The following is a 15,624-nucleotide window of genomic DNA, read 5'->3' as shown; positions in this document are numbered from 1 at the left end:
TAACTGCAAAGTTGGATTTCCGACTTGGAAAATTGGAAAAACATCCTGACCACAAAATCCAAGATGGCAGCTCAACATAAGTGGAAGCTGTAGTAACATGCTGTTTGTTAGCAATCCGGTGTCTCACTAAATCAGTAGTAAACGCAGTAGTGCCAACTTCTACCTGTGGACATGTTGCTACAGTGTTTGCGTGTGCAACATACTGTGTAATGCGATATTGGTATTGCTAGCAATGGCTAACCTGGCTACAATGGGGATCTTGATTTTCCGACTACGGAAATCAGGTGTGATGTCATTCCCAGCTCAGCTGTCAGAGGTAAATGGAACGCAGCACTAGAACCAACTAATCTAACAACTAGTTTGTATGGTGCAGACAATTTGAATTTGTAAATCTCCACTTAATAAACACTAACAAGGCTACGGTTGAATTAACGAAGAGCTGGTGCAACGGTAACATATAAGTCTGATCTAAAAAGTTCCTTTAAAAGAAAATCTGTGTTATATGTCAGTAAACATCGCTGACTGAATATTAAAAAACAGTAACACACACCCCAAGTTCTGTGCGAGCTAATTTAAAAACAGCATTTTCCTCCGTCAGTTTCCCTGCTACTTTCTCTCTCCGTCTCAGGTTACAACAGTCTTTGTGTTTGGTTTTGCTTTGAAACATTCGTTTGGCATCTTCTCTTCTCGTCTCGATCTCAAGAACACCCCCCCCCCCCCCCCCCCCCCCCCCCCGATACAAGCCTCACAACAACCCCTGAAAATACTAGTACAAAGATCCAGAAAGACATAAATAGAATCCAATAAATACATAAATAAAGAGTCAATAAATAAAGGTGAGAGACAGAGAAGTTAATAAAATACAAACGGACCATCTTCCCCATCCCCGAAAAAAGCACATACCTCCGTCATACAATAAATACAAATATTATTTTTTTCCAACAAAGAGCCCATGAGAGATAAGAGTTTTAAAGCTTTTGGTTCTTAAATCCGTCGTCGGTCGTCATCATCAAGAGATAATAGTCTCAGTCTTTTTATACATCAGCAACTAGTAAGAGCAGTTGAACATAGACTATTTCCCTACAAAAAACCTAGAAGAGCTAATGGATACATTCCCTCTAACAGTGGACGTTTTTAGCCTTTAAAACGTCCCCCCCCCCCCCCCCCCCCCCCCCCCCCCCATCCTCATGTCATCTTATCAATGGTTGCCTTCAGTACCTGTGTGTGTGTGTGTGTGTGTTACATGAAAACATGAAACTCTGTTTTCAACTGGGCCTTGAGAGTTTTTCCTCCTATCAGAGTGATAATCGCCTACTGCTTCACTGTTGGAGGCATTCAAAGCCGATTAACTGAATAAAACACATTTTATAAGTCGTCGTTTATCAAAGTGTACCTCTGGTTTTAAATACCTGACCGCTGGTTTGCACCGTTCCTTTTAAAAACTCTTCCTTGGTGATGCATTTAAGGAAAATCACCATATGTACCACATGTGTATTCGCTTGTTTTTTACTTGGTTGCAGTTCGACTTAGGTTCGTTTCCAGGTCACGTAATTTGTGATATGTCGTCCCTGCTCTCAACTGCATTACAATAGTAGAACGCTGAAGTTATCTGATTACGAATACACTAAAAACTCAATTTGTGCATCGTTTTTGGTAACAAATTGGGTTTTAAAAGACACGCTTCGTCTTTTGAAATAGAAATTGTCTGCGCTCCAAGCAGCAGGAGAGACGAGTTGGAGGACGATGAGTTTGATGGGAAAGTGGGTCCAGGTGAAATGACCAGAGTTTAGCTGTTAGCTGTCTAAAATAAGCATTAAGCGATGTTATTTTAGTCCAACATGTTAATGTGACAGAGATTTTTTTTTTAACGTGTTGCGTGTTTTAAGGTTTGGTTTGTATGCAAGAGAATTTATACCGACACACACACACACACACACACACACACACACACACACACACACACCGCTGAGCCACTTGTACAACTTGTGCATTGGTTTGGTTGTTCTATTTGGTATGGTTGTATGTCTTAAAAAATTTGCTTTTGGTTGTTTTAGTTTTGGCTTTTTCGCAACATTTTGGATCAACTACAAAAAAAAAAAAAACGTGTCTTTTATCCTGGAAGCTACATTTTCACAGTTATTTCCAACCGTAGAGAAAAATAAAAAAAGGCCAGAGCACAACCGAAGAGACAAGAAGATTTGAAAGTAGGCAACACGTCGCCCAGCACCTCACCTACCAGACCCGCCCTCCCCCTCTCCCCCCCCGCCGCATATTAAGTAGAAAGCAATGAGACAAATCCATACATCATTAACAGACACACTATGGAAAGCAAAAAACAAAAAAAACAAAAACAAAAAAAAAAAAATATATATATATATATATATATATATATATATTCTCAAAGTCAGTTTGTTGAGGTTATTCCATATTTTTATCCGTCCAGGAAAAAAGAAAGTGAGAACAAAGCCGAGGTTCGCTGGCAGAGGGAGGGGGGGGAACGATTTCTGTCTGTCGATACAAGAACGGCAATCACAGCTAAAGACAAACGGACAGACAGGGCCTTACTCCCCCCTCGCCTCCCCCCGTCCTCCCCCTTTTTGTTTGTATTTGGTTTCGTTTACGGTTCAGTCACTCACACATAATAAGTAGCAGTAGTAGTAGCTTTTGGTTTTGGGTTACTTTTTGGTTATTTGGTCGGCCGCTTCGAGCGCACCTCCTCCTGCTCCTCTTCCTCTTCTTCTTCCTGCTTAGCCCCTGCAGCTTTTTCATACCTTTGGCTCCTCCACTCCTGACCGCTTCTTCTCCTCCTCTTCTTCTTCATCGTCTCCTCTTTTCTTTTGGCCCTTTGATCGGATCTTTGGAGACAAAGGAGAGGGGCAGATGGGAGGGAGGGATAGAGGGCAGGGGTTTGGGGGCAGTAAGGGGAACGCCGGTGCTTCACCTCTTTCCTTTGTTCTTTTTTTTTTTGGTTTGGACTCTTTCTTATGCTTGTAGTGTGTGTGTGTGTGTGTGTGTGTGTGTGTGTGTGTGTATTTTCCCTTTGACTCTGCTGAGGTTTTTGTCTGGACACTCGTCTCCTGGGCGAATCAAGAGACAACGCTGCCAGAGGCGATGCTTTGGTATCCAAGAGTGACTGTCTGGTGGTCGATGAGTGGTCTGGAGGATGACATGGCGATGGTACGAGCGTGGATGGGGCGATGATAAATAAAGGAGAACTAACAACGCTGAATATAATCCCAAGACTGTCCACGTCCGCCCCTGGTGTCCTCTTTGTAGGCAGTAGAAGAAGTGTTGAGTGTGTACACTTCAGTTTGAGCAGACGATAAAGAGAACAATGAGAATATTGATAGTGATAATGGTGATGGAAAAACCTGATGGAAATGTTCTTTTTGAACAGAAAATTAAGATGAAAATAATCTTTAAAAAACATTGTGCCCCCCCCCCCCCCAAAAAAAAAAGACCAATGTGTTCATTTTTATCTTGGTCAAATGAGATTTTCCAACATGTCCACTTGGTGTTATTCTATTGACGAGTCAGAAGGGTGGTAATGAATACCAGCTTTTTGAAGTTAAGTTTTAAACTCCAGTTGGTACGTATTGGGATCTTACATGATGCTATTGTAATTCTAGTAGTAAACCCCCCCCCCACTCCAGGCTGTTTAAAACAAACACTGTCTGTTCTAATGTAAGGTACGTTCATCACTGTAAAGCTGTAAAGAGAGAGGTAGATATCCTGCATGTGGGATCAGCTTAAACATTTACCTTTGGCAAGAAATACCATGAAGAGCGATGAACACAAAATGATAGAAAAATAGATGTTTTGTAAAAACTGAAAATGAGATTAAAGGAAATCCTGAGTGAAATGCGGAATGCTTGGCATGAAGTAGAATGGAGTACTGAACTGAACCTGGACAGATCAGGATGTGAAAGTCTTTTTTTGAACTAAAGCTTTTCTCTCCGTTTGTTTTTTTTCGTTTGTTGTCTTTTTTGGTTTTCAGTTTTTGGTATTTGGAGATTTTGGTTTTCATCTTTGTAAGTGTGTGTTTCTCTTCTAGCATCTTCTCTTTGTTTTTTAAATTCGATTAAAACCACGTGACCTTCCGAGCTTGTTAAACAAGTCTTTTCTTCTTGCCTCCCATTTTTCACACAGTCTCTCTTCTCATCCCTGCCCTCAGCGAGTTCGTCTCTTCCTCCAGCAGATAAAAAGCATGCTGTTGGTTTCCCGATGCCAAGCGCAAAAAAAACACTCCTCAGTGCCACCTCTCCAGCTGTAGATCATTATTTGGTTTCAAATCCCCCCCCTCCGCTCTTCAGTTCTCTCTATCCTCCTCATCCTCCCTCTCTCTCGACTTCGTCCCGTCATCCGTCTGTGTATATTTTTGGCTTCAGAAGACTTCAGCGGGGACACAGAGAGAGAGAGAGACGATATCGGAGACGGATCAGACAGAGAGATGGCTTTGGTTGAAAGGCGAGGTTGTAAATTTAAGATTTTTTTAAAGCTCCTTTAACTCTTCCTCTTCTTCCTCCTCCTCGTCCTTCGCTGATAGGATACTTTGGCTGTCAGTCGGGGGTCACTCTGCCATGGCCCCTCCCAGGGGCGGTGGCGAGGCTTCGCTGAAGGAACAGAAAGAGGCGGGACTTGAACAAGGAGATGCGGACTCCTCGGGGCACGAGGTCGGGCTCATGAGGCCGCTGGCGCCAGGGGGCGGAGATTGGGAGAAGGAGAGCCTCGGGCCGCACCCGCCAACACCGCTGACCAGTCCCATGGAAGGCGTGCAGGGCGTCGCCATGGAGCCGGTCACCATGGGGAGGAGGGTGGGGCGGTTGAGGAAGAGGGAGGGGCGGAGGGAGTGGGGTACGGCGGGACACCCGGGTCCGCCCAGAAGCATGTGAGCCGCTCCGCCCTCGAGGCCGGAGATGGGCAGCTGACCGCTGCTGGCTGCCAGGGCTGCTCGGGGGGAAGAAAGGAAGAGGAGTGCGGACAGTGATGGAGGAAGAGCAAGGAGAGGGAAGATGGAAAGAGAGATGAGACAGGAGGAGGGGAAGAGATGAAAGGATCAAAAGAAAAAGACAAAAAAGTGATAAATGCAATGTGAGGGATGATGAAGAGAGGTAGACAAAAGGAGCGATAGGAGAATGAAGAGGACACAGAGAGCAGAGATTGGACACAGCAACAAAGGAGGAAGAACAGAAGAAGAGGTGAAGAGAAGGATGGAGGCAGATAAGAAACAGGTAGAGGGGTTGAAGAAAAGGAGGAAGATGTAAAAGATAGACAGGGACAGGAAGAAAAGAGAAGTCAGTGAGCACATCAGGCACATCTGTAACCACAGATACAGATGTTGAGGGACGACGCCGTCTTATCTACACAACAGGAATAAATGATGACAGGATGGCGTAAATGGTTAAAACTCAAAACAAAACAAAAGAAGACGAGATCTTAAAACCAAACTGTCTGCATGGATTCTTTGTTTGTGATTTTAGTGAACTGAACCTTTACAAATGAGTCTGTTTCTATCTACATTTGGAGGTGATGAATACGCAACCCCATAATGCAACAGGACAAATGATATTCAGCAAAACGGTGAAGATGATGATGGTTGTTTACCACACTCATGCACACACGCACATGGCCGGCGCACTCTCCCATGTGATGATGAAATGTCTTGTGAAAGCGTCAGAAATGAACTTCCGTCTCGTCCTGTGGACCGTCGGCACATGAAGCCTCGCATCGCCACGGTAGAACAAAAAATAAATAACAGAGGTCCAGAGTTTTTTCCTGGGGACCCACTTTTTAAAAGAGCCAAACCATCGCGACACGATTCCCATTAGGCCTTATCTATAAATCACGTGAAGAGCGAATTTGAGGGTAAATGAACATTCCTGGCCATTTCTGCATCAATTCGTAATATCTTGAATAAGTAAACCAGCCATTCTGAAGCGATTTGTGACATGTTTGACATATCACAACTTTGTTTTATGTATGTGTTATTGAAAACACGTACATATTAAATACTAATATACCAAATAAATACATTAAGTGAGAGTTACCAAGCTATTTCCTCTCATCAGTAAAACAAAATGTCCTTTCATATCAGATATTACGTGTTATTAGTACGCTACAATTATCAGAACATTCAGGCTCCCTCATGTGGCTCTAAAGGGTTCTGCAGATATAAAAGTTAAATAAAAGACTATGGAATAAATTCAGATCATTTCTTTAGCGACCCAAATAATACCTCCTGTGACCCCCCTGTGGGTCCTGACCCAGCCTTTGTGAATGACCGCTTTAGATACCGTAAACACATGTTCAAGGCATCGATATATTATCTACATCTTTATAAGAATCTTTTCTGCAGAACAAACCCGTCCGTCAGACAGAGCTCCTTCTATAGCTTCTATCTATTACAGCGCCATGAGTGTAAACAAACATGGCGCGTGTGTGTGTGTGGGGGGGGGGGGGGGGGGGGGGGGTTGGCGCCCGAGTGGGATTCAAAGCAGAAATCCTTTTTTATTCTCGCTTCAACAACTTAATTTCAACCCCGAAACTCCTCTTTCTTCTCTCCTTCAGCTCGTAACACTATCAGAGACCGGCAGTGCCAGAGCTGCAGTTTCCGTAACAGACTGTATCCTTCTCATCAACACGTGGCCTGGAGGAAGGCCGGCCCTGAACCGAGCGGGAGAAAAGGGGAATGTCTGAATGGGCGCTATAGGGAGATGGATCACGTAAGGGATTCAAAGCTGACCTCGACGGACCTTATTTGTGATGCTTAATTGATTTGGCAGCAGATCGCCTCCTTCAAAAAAGGGAATTTTGAGAGGAGACTAGTTATTTAGCCGACAGGCCTTGGTGTTGAAGAAGGAGGGGATTGTGCCTGTTCAACTGTTTACTGTAAGCTGACTTGGCCTCCTAAGCTTTGCCACGAGGGGCTCTTGTCACTTTGTGATAATGGCGGGGCTATTGTATGAGAATCAAATCGAATCTTTCACCATACTGAGCGATTCAACAAGTTTGTGCTGAGGAGGAGGAGGAGGAGGAGGAGGAGGAGCGTGTGGCCGGGCTCGCTGTTGGCTACAGTCGTCGGAGGCTGCGAGGAAATTCATTTTGAGCAGAATGGATGAGGGGTGAAATGGGAAGAGGTCTTTAGAAATGGAGACTCGCTGGGCTGGAGGGGGACAGCCTGCATGCACACACACACACACACACACACACACACACACACACGCACACACACACGCACGCACACACACACACACACACACACACACACACACACACACACACACACACACGCACACACACCTTGCATGGTAGCCAGGGGGTTGCTGCCAATGAGGACCTGGTTCATCCCTGTGCTTACTCCCATCATTGTGTTCCTGAAATGTGGATGGACCGCAAATTCACACACACACACACACACACACACACACACACACACACACACACACACACACACACACACACACACACACGCACAAAAATTCACACATGTAGAGAAAAAGTCGGCAGGTTAACGTACTTATAAGGGACCTGAGGGCTTTGAACTCAGCTTGTGTTTTGACTGAAGCACCAGCAGCTTCTCCAACTTTTTTGTGCAGCAGCTGATGTTTTCTATCCGTGTCGGAACCGCATGCCATAGCTGTGTGTGTGTGTGTGTGTGTGTGTGTGTGTGTGTGTGTAAACATACAGAATTGCAGTAGAACCGGCGTGGCAGCGGTCTGAATGGCTGAATGCCACAGATTCCTTTGAAGCATGCAGCTACATATGTGTCAGGTGAACTTTACATGTTTTCATTTATTTTTTTCTTTTATAGATTAATTCATTATCATTTTTTTTTGTCAATTTATCTGACCAACAGTTAAATAAACAAATACATACATATATGTAAATATATATAATACACACATTTTACAAAAATAAAAAAATGATTTAAGACGCGGAAACTGGAGAGCGTTTGATTGTTTGTCTTTTGATTTAACTTTGACTTAAAATAAAGAAAATGTTGTGGGCGGATTGAAGTCGAGCCGCTATGCTAAATACTTAATAAAGGAGTGCATTGTTTTGGATATTGGATGAAAACTAAAAAGCATAAACACTCACCCGGTGTTAAGCCCGTGGGCCCCGAGGCTGTGAGGGGCGGGGCTAGCTGTGCTGTGAGGGGGCGGGGTCACAGAAGAAGAGGTGGAGCCCACCGTGGCGGAGCTGACGGGAGTCATGGGGCAGGATGCTGAAGAACTTGCGGCTGAAGAGGAAGAGCAGAAGAAGAGGGATGTTGAGTTACAGCGTTACTAAATAAGCTGATCCTGACGGCTCTTCATCAGCAGTCAGGATCCTGAGCGTCTTCTTTAACTCCATTCTACTGCGGACCGGAGAGGGAGGTTGGCGAGCGCAGAGCGCTAGCCTCGGCTCAACGGGCCGATAAATTTCCCAGCTGTGTTTGTTACCTGTCAGGCCATCTGTCATATCTGTGAAGCCCGAGATAGCTCGCACTGTAGCCTGAGGTCTATAAATCACGAGGACATGTCGTGACTCATGGAGGTAAACAACTTGAGATGGGACCCGTGCCTCCATGCTGTCCTCAACAAAACATCATGTTTTCTATTTCAATCTCCCTCTCGCGGAAATCATTTTCTTTAAAGTGATGATTCTTCAGTGTTTCATCAGACAGGAAAGGCTCCGACAATACAGAAACATCAACTTCTCCCAAATAAAGCCAGGAGCACTTTAATCTTCCCGTGACCGGCCTCAGGGATCCAAAAAAAAGGCAATTGGGAAGCGCCGCTCCGACCTTTAATAATTAATGGACGAGACCCTGCACGGGCACAAACAGTAATTACAGCTGAGCTCACCTGTTGTGCTGAGGCAGGTGGTGACCTGGGACAGACCATGACTCGATATCTGGAGTGGGAGAGAGAGACAAATTAGGAAATGCTTCCAAATCCCCAAAAAACAAAAAAGCAGTAGAGTAAGAGTTGCTGTACCATGTGCGGGCTGTAGCAGGGGGCTTTGTGGGTCATGATGGGCGAGGTCTGGCTGGGCAGGGGAGGCGTGGTGCTGCTGGAGGGGTTGATGCGTTTCTCCTTCTGCCTGCGGTTGCAGAACCAAACGCGGATCACCTCCTTCTCCATGTTGAGCTGATCCGCCATGAGCAGGATCTCCTCCGAGGTAGGCTTCTGGTTCTGAGGAGGAAAAGCGTCCGACGGATGAGCAGATCCCATGTGACAATGCCGGTTTTTACCCATAAACTCCCACCTGGGGTACCTCAAATGATTTGTCTTTAACAATGTTGTGGTGTAATAATAAACAAAGACAGCCGTGGGAGGGGGGTCATATTTAGAGGAAAAACATAATACTAATAAAATGAATGTATTTGGCGGCTCACGCTACCGCAGTGTTTAGCGGTGGCCCCTGTGGTGTGCTGAGGTGAGATGTGGTTCCTTGAGAGAAAAAAACTCAGAGAACGTTTTTTTCACGCAAATTTATGTTTTTTTTTATTGGCAATTTGTAAGTTATGTCTCTTAATTGTACATCATACGTTTTTTTCCTATAAAATTTACTTTTAATTTTTTTTTTAATTATTTTTCCGGTCGGTGGCAAAAAAAAGAGTTAAGTCTGGAGCCCTTGCTAGTTCTTAGAAAGAAAATCTGAATTGCCCAAAAAATCGGGAGTGAATCGAAAATTGAAAGCGGTGCATCTCTAGTGAGTCTAAGAGGAAGCTGCATGAATGACGGACACAGCGCCGAAAAAGTGCAATAGCGAGAGGGAACGCCAACAGAGGACAGAGCTCGCTCCAAAACCAGAGTGAATCTGTGGGTGGCTTTGACCCGCTGCCGAGCACCCTAACCCTCGTTGAGGAGGGGCCAACATTACTTAACAGCACTTAAAATCCCTTTGTTTTTAAAAGCTCTTGGTGATTCTTGCTCTTGATTTATCTTCAATAAATACTTCAGCTAAAAATGTAAAATGCATTGAGATATGAGATATTTTTTCGAATGACTTGATATCATTTCATGGATCTGTCTCCATGTGCAGATATGACCGATACAGCTTCCTGTGTTCTCCTACCATGTGGAAGTTGCGCTCTAAGGCCACTCGCACGTTGGTCTCGATGCTGGTGCGCTTCTTCCTGCGTCGGCCGGATAGACCCTCGATGCCCAGCATGGGGGAGGAGAGAGAGGACGGGCTGGGCAGCATGCTGTCTATTGCCATGTTTTCTGTCGGACAAGAGACAAGAATGGTTTGTTTGAAGTAAAACAACCATCACGTTGTTTTCTCTCATATGGTGACGGCAAAATAAAAAAATGTATCACATTGATGACTTTGGACTTATAGAACTGTTGCTGACATACAGTATAGCTGAGCAATCAGCTATACTGTAATGCTAAATGGATGGAATTCTACGGCTGTATTATGGATGTATCAAAATGCCATATTATCAAATAAGATTAAATAACGCTTTAAAGAGAGAGACTTTCAGATTGTTCACTTTACAATATTTCTTTAAAAAAAAAGGAGCCGTGGGAGGGGGCAATATTCAGAGGAAAAACGTAATACTAATAAAATGAATATATTTGCTGATACAGCAGTGTTTTACCTGTAAATTCACGACTTCGTAAACTCTCTTCAATTTACAACGTTAATCTCAGAGAATTCACAGGAGATTTTTAAAAATGACCCTGCTTCGCTGGCTCTATAATAATTAATAATAACAATAACTTGTTTCACCTACAATGGCCCTAATACTCTACCTAGTACTGTTGTACTGTCAGTGGTAGTGTTATGTTAATTTCAGGTCATTTAAAACTGTCTCCATGTTCCTGATGACAGACTGGTGTCGGCAGTCGACCAGGTTAAGCGCCGGCTCTGCTGAGTTTTTCGTCGCTTACCTGCATCACCCAGCCACTTCTCCAGCAGCGGTTTCAGCTTGCACATGTTCTTAAAGCTCAGGTTGAGAGCTTCGAATCGGGAGATGGTGGTCTGGCTGAAGTCGTTGCCGTACAGTTTGCCCATCGCCACGCCGACGTCCCCCTGACCGAGACGGACGAACAAAAAAGTCAGAAACAGAGCTGAGACTCACGCGACTCACTCCGCTCCACCGTCCTCTCGGATTTTACCTGGGTGAATCCCAGCTTGATGCGTCGCTGTTTGAAGGTGCGGGCGAACACCTCCAGCTCCTCCAGGTCGCTGGGCTCCTCCCCCATGTGACCGCCGTGACCTCCGGGAGTCAATCCGGACGTCAGCGAGGAACCTATGGCGCTGCCGGACGCCGAGGTGGCTCCTACAGACGTCACGATGCCGCTGGCGACTATGGAACTGCCACTTCCACCGACCACAACATCGCTGCTCTTCTCCCTCTGTCATATCAGGAAGACAGGATTATTATTAATAATAGTACAAAAATGATACAGAGCTGTCAAGGCATTGAAAAACATTGTCTGAAATGAAAGTGCTTTCACTATAGTGAATAAACATGGATAGAAAACAATAATTTGACCCTGTTGCATTGACAAATCATAGAGATTTGACAGGAATCATGCAACAAAAAAAAATAGAGCAAAATACTATGAATCTAATATAGTGTTTAACCCGCGACCCGCCACTAGGTCAGCTGAAGCAGGAGGCAGGAATTTGCCCCAGCGTGCTTTGGGGGTATCGACTAATTGACCAGATGCATGCGTGATATCTGCTGCCGCACGCCTCGTTTACATTCACCGTCTCTGTGCATAAAATACACGGACAAGCAGGGGACGCCCCGCCGCCGCGTTTGACATGACTTCATCACGGCCTAATGAAAAAATCCATAACGGTCCTCGGGTGTGTGGAGACGCATTCATGCATCACGTTATGGCAGATAAAGGCAGAGGACGCGAGTGGAGGCCGCGTGATTGCATCGTCGAGAGCCGAGATCCCCGTTGGACTGGGAGACTGCGCCTTACGATGGAAAGAAGCAGCATTTTCCAGCAGACATCAGCTATTTGCTTAAACTACGAAGTGACTCGTGTCTCCTAAAGTGGAGCGTGACAATCGAGCGCTTTGCATTCTGCAGGTGGTCTGCAGCAGACGGCGGTTGATAGAGCTGAACGTCAGTCTGACAGAAGCCTTGTGGAGCAGAGATTCAACAGCCATTCTATTGGCACGAAAATAACACGACAAGTCCCACTTATGTAGTTTCCAAAAGTCTCTTTTTCTTTTTCTCACTTCCCCTCTCTCCCCGTCTCCCCCATTTCTCTCTCGCTCTCTCAAATTCAACTAGCTTTATTGGCATGACCACAAATCACAGTTTTTTCTTTGAAAGGAAACCAAGGTACTGTTTTTGAAGATGAACAAAGAAAAGTAACACAAAAAAAACTTTAATGTGAGAAACTAAAAGACATAAGCAAATGATAAATCATTAGTATTATATTGATTATTATTATTATGTGTGCGCAAGATATAGTGAAATATCTATGCATTTGATACATAAATAAAATGAAAACTGTCTTCCATTTCCCTCGGGACGTTTTCTGACGTTTTCTGAATGCACACCTGTCGTTTCCAGACAGGTGTGCATTTTGGGCAGCGTGTGAGGAAGTGCTGCTCCGTCTCTACCACAGGTGGCACAGTCGCTGCTCTTTAGCGTGTTTCCTTACATCTGACTGTTTCTATGTGAGCAGTGAGCTCTCAGTCTGTATTGTGTTAACATCAGTCACTGTCTGCTGTGGGGCCAGAGAGGTCATTCTGTTTCTGCGCGGTTATCATTTGGTTGACTCTGATAGCTCTCATCTTTCTCTCTTTCTCCCCCCAGACATTTCCTACCTGTGCTTGAAGTCCCAGGCGAGGTGGAGTCGTCAGTAGTCCCCCTGGGCTTTGCTGAGGTAGCTGGATCAGATTTGGTGTCGAGAGCAAACCTGTGACAGGAAGAGCAACCAATCAATAAACCAAACAATCCACCAAATGATTCAATGAATTAACCGGTAAAGCAACCAGGTAAGGAACAACACATGCTGTAAAAAAAATGAAGGCTCTAAAATGAAGTATGTGTTACTTTTGATTAAAAACAGAAAGATTTGGTGAAATCTCGGTGGGTTTGATCCTTCAGAGTTCCTGTTCTGTGGCTCAAAGTGCATATTTTATAGTACTCATTAGAAGTGAAGACCAGGAGATGACCTCACCCTGCTGTGGCTGCTGCGCCTGTGCTGGCTGAGACAGGAGGAACTGGGCAGGAGACTGGAGATGATGACCCGGCATCAAAACCAGCTGCTGGAGCTGCAACAGCTGCTGGATGTCCTACAACAACAGACACAGACATGTGTCAGTCCACAGCACAGAGAAACCGGGCTTCAAGGAGACACAGAAGTCTTTGAAGAAGTGTTAAAGTTGCAACAACTCACGGGTGAGATGCTTATCTTCATGTGTATATATCGACCAGCAGGGTGGTTTCAGTAAAAAGGTACACACTGTTCAGGAGGTTCATACCTGGGCTGTGAGCTGGATTGGCTGTGACAGGGTAAGCTGTGGTGGAGGCGGGACTTGGATAGTTTGTTCCTGTTTGGTTTGTTGCTGCTGCTGCTGCTGGGATTGTGACTGGTTCTGCTGCTGCTGGTTGGCCTGTTGCTGGGCGGCGGCGTGGGCGGCGTGGGCTGCATGGGCGGCATGGGCGGCGTTGGACTGCTGAACAGCGGCTGCCAGGAGCTGAGCCTGAGCCTGTTGGAGGAGCAGCTGCTGCTGGGCCGGGAGGAGAGCAGCAAGCTGTGGGGGGGAGGGGGAGAAGAGCAGGGGGCGAGGAAGAGGAGGAGGAGGAGGAGCGATGGCGTTGAGGCGAGAAAGAAACGAGATGAAGACGTAGAGACGCAGGAAGGGGATGAGAAGGACAGGGCGGGGTATGACGACATAAGGAAGAGAGAGCAGCGAAGGAAGGATGAAACGATCGGGACATGAGTGGAGACATAAAGGAAAGTCAGCAGAGAGAACAAAGAGCAGTGTCGGCTAAGCATTCCAGGAATAGAGGTGTAGGCGAATCTGTTAACAGAGAGTAAAAGCATGCCGGAGCCAAGACAAGCGAGAGAAGCCTTCCACTTAACTTACAGAACTATTAGCTCATGTATTTCTCTTCCTACGTGTTAAGTGTTTCTATGTCCCTCAGGGCAGTTATGTCATTTTACTGAATGTTCTCCTGCTAGCGACAGTTGTCACAACATTCCTCTGAGCTTAACATGAAGAAGTGAACATAGGGTGGCACATACGAATGCTGCTTATTTCATCCACAGAGCTCTTAACTCAACTTAATTTAGACAGAAACTACTGTAGCTACTTTGAAATCAGTGAAGACACTCGCCATGTTGGACAAGAACGGGATCAAAACCTTCCACGTGGCAATTGCGTTATAAAAAAACAAAACAAAAACATTTTCTAAACACAATTTACTGTGTGTGTGTGTGTGTGTGTGTGTGTGTGTGTGTGTGTGTGTGTTGTCTCACCCCTGCTAGCTGACTGCCAGCCAGCATCATCTGTGTGTGGTGGTGTTGTTGTTGCTGTTGTTGTTGCTGTTGCTGTTGTTGTTGCTGTTGCTGTTGTTGCTGTTGTTGCTGTTGCTGGGAGGGAGGTGCAGGAGGAGCAGGAGAGACGGTGCTGAGGGTCATCTCAGAGCTCTCAGAGCTCTTTCCCTAAAGAAGATCACAGAAGCACACCTTCTTTCAGCAACGTCGGCATTCTGCTGATCGGACTTTTAGTTGTTTTGTCGGAGCGGACAAATGTTTTCCACGTTCATGTAAACTCAAGTGGTACTGAACCTGCACAAAAATCCAACGGCGACAAGAATAGGTCTGTTTTTTTGCAGACATTCAACTCAAAATGACTGACTATATTTCTGCCTCCGCTTTCCGCATTTTGCTTTCTCGCACAAAACACAATGCAGTATTGAACCAACATGCGACAGACAGCAGACGTTCAGCAGCTGCATACTGAGGAACCAGTTTGGTCATTCAACTGGGGCACAGGTTTCTCAGAATGTAGAGACGTTAGAAGACAAACCAGATTGTGCAGGTGAGGAGAGAGAGAGAGAAGCGCTCCATCGTGTGACTCTGTGAGCTCGAGCCTCTGTCTATTGCTGCTCACTGCTGATTCAAGTGTTCGTCCCGTGACAGAGGGTAGTTTTTCGAGGTGTCAGGAACGTTGCTTACCTCTGACCTCCGGCTGTCGTTACCCATCCATCACCACCGCACTGAGCTGCTTCTTCACCTGTCCATCACTCACTGCCACCTCGTTCACATCCTTTAGGATGGACAACATTTCCACACTTTTCCAGGACTTTATCAAGGACCCTTAATAACATTTAGAACTGTACCGTGTGCTCCAATTGAATGATTTCATTCTCTAATAGTTGGTTGTATTCATATTCACTTCAAACTACAGGCTCATTCAATACATTGTCTGTAAATAATAAATGTACACTCGCCCGGCATCATTCAAACATATCAGATTCAACTTCTATCCAAACAGCTAGCTGACATACGTGAAGGGAGAGACAGAACTGGGGTAGAAAATACAGTAAGGTACGTGTGCCATCAACACATATTTAGTGCTACATCACGTCAACAGCTGCAAAAAATAAAAATTCACTAACAATTAATTTCGTTACAAATAACAAAA

The 15,624-nt window shown here is 45.2% G+C and overlaps 1 protein-coding gene across 2 annotated transcripts in view; it reads right to left on the bottom strand.

Moving 5' to 3' along the window:
- Positions 1 to 2,616: 2,616 nt before the first annotated feature.
- pou2f2a (POU class 2 homeobox 2a) overlaps positions 2,617 to 15,624 on the bottom strand; it is a 62,210-nt gene continuing 49,202 nt past the window's right edge. The window contains exons 5-16 of one of the 2 annotated variants that reach the window (XM_068710850.1): positions 14,454 to 14,639; positions 13,453 to 13,725; positions 13,149 to 13,263; positions 12,793 to 12,884; positions 11,112 to 11,351; positions 10,884 to 11,025; positions 10,063 to 10,211; positions 8,979 to 9,176; positions 8,847 to 8,895; positions 8,098 to 8,239; positions 7,300 to 7,373; positions 2,617 to 2,855 (exon numbers count right to left, since the gene is read on the bottom strand). In XM_068710850.1, coding sequence (XP_068566951.1) covers positions 2,818 to 2,855; positions 7,300 to 7,373; positions 8,098 to 8,239; positions 8,847 to 8,895; positions 8,979 to 9,176; positions 10,063 to 10,211; positions 10,884 to 11,025; positions 11,112 to 11,351; positions 12,793 to 12,884; positions 13,149 to 13,263; positions 13,453 to 13,725; positions 14,454 to 14,639 — 1,698 coding nt within the window. In that variant the 3' untranslated portion in view covers positions 2,617 to 2,817. Of the gene's footprint in view, positions 2,856 to 3,636; positions 4,948 to 7,299; positions 7,374 to 8,097; positions 8,240 to 8,846; positions 8,896 to 8,978; positions 9,177 to 10,062; positions 10,212 to 10,883; positions 11,026 to 11,111; positions 11,352 to 12,792; positions 12,885 to 13,148; positions 13,264 to 13,452; positions 13,726 to 14,453; positions 14,640 to 15,624 lie in introns of those variants that run through there. The other variant, XM_068710849.1, reaches the window with a different exon arrangement.

This window comes from Cebidichthys violaceus, unplaced genomic scaffold, assembly GCF_023349555.1.
Source record: "Cebidichthys violaceus isolate CVI_PGR_0920_01 unplaced genomic scaffold, fCebVio1.0.p SCAF_16, whole genome shotgun sequence".
Taxonomy (NCBI): Eukaryota; Metazoa; Chordata; class Actinopteri; order Perciformes; family Stichaeidae; genus Cebidichthys; species Cebidichthys violaceus.
The sequence above is the reverse complement of the archived record's forward strand: the minus strand, read 5'-3'. Positions and strand labels throughout refer to the sequence as shown.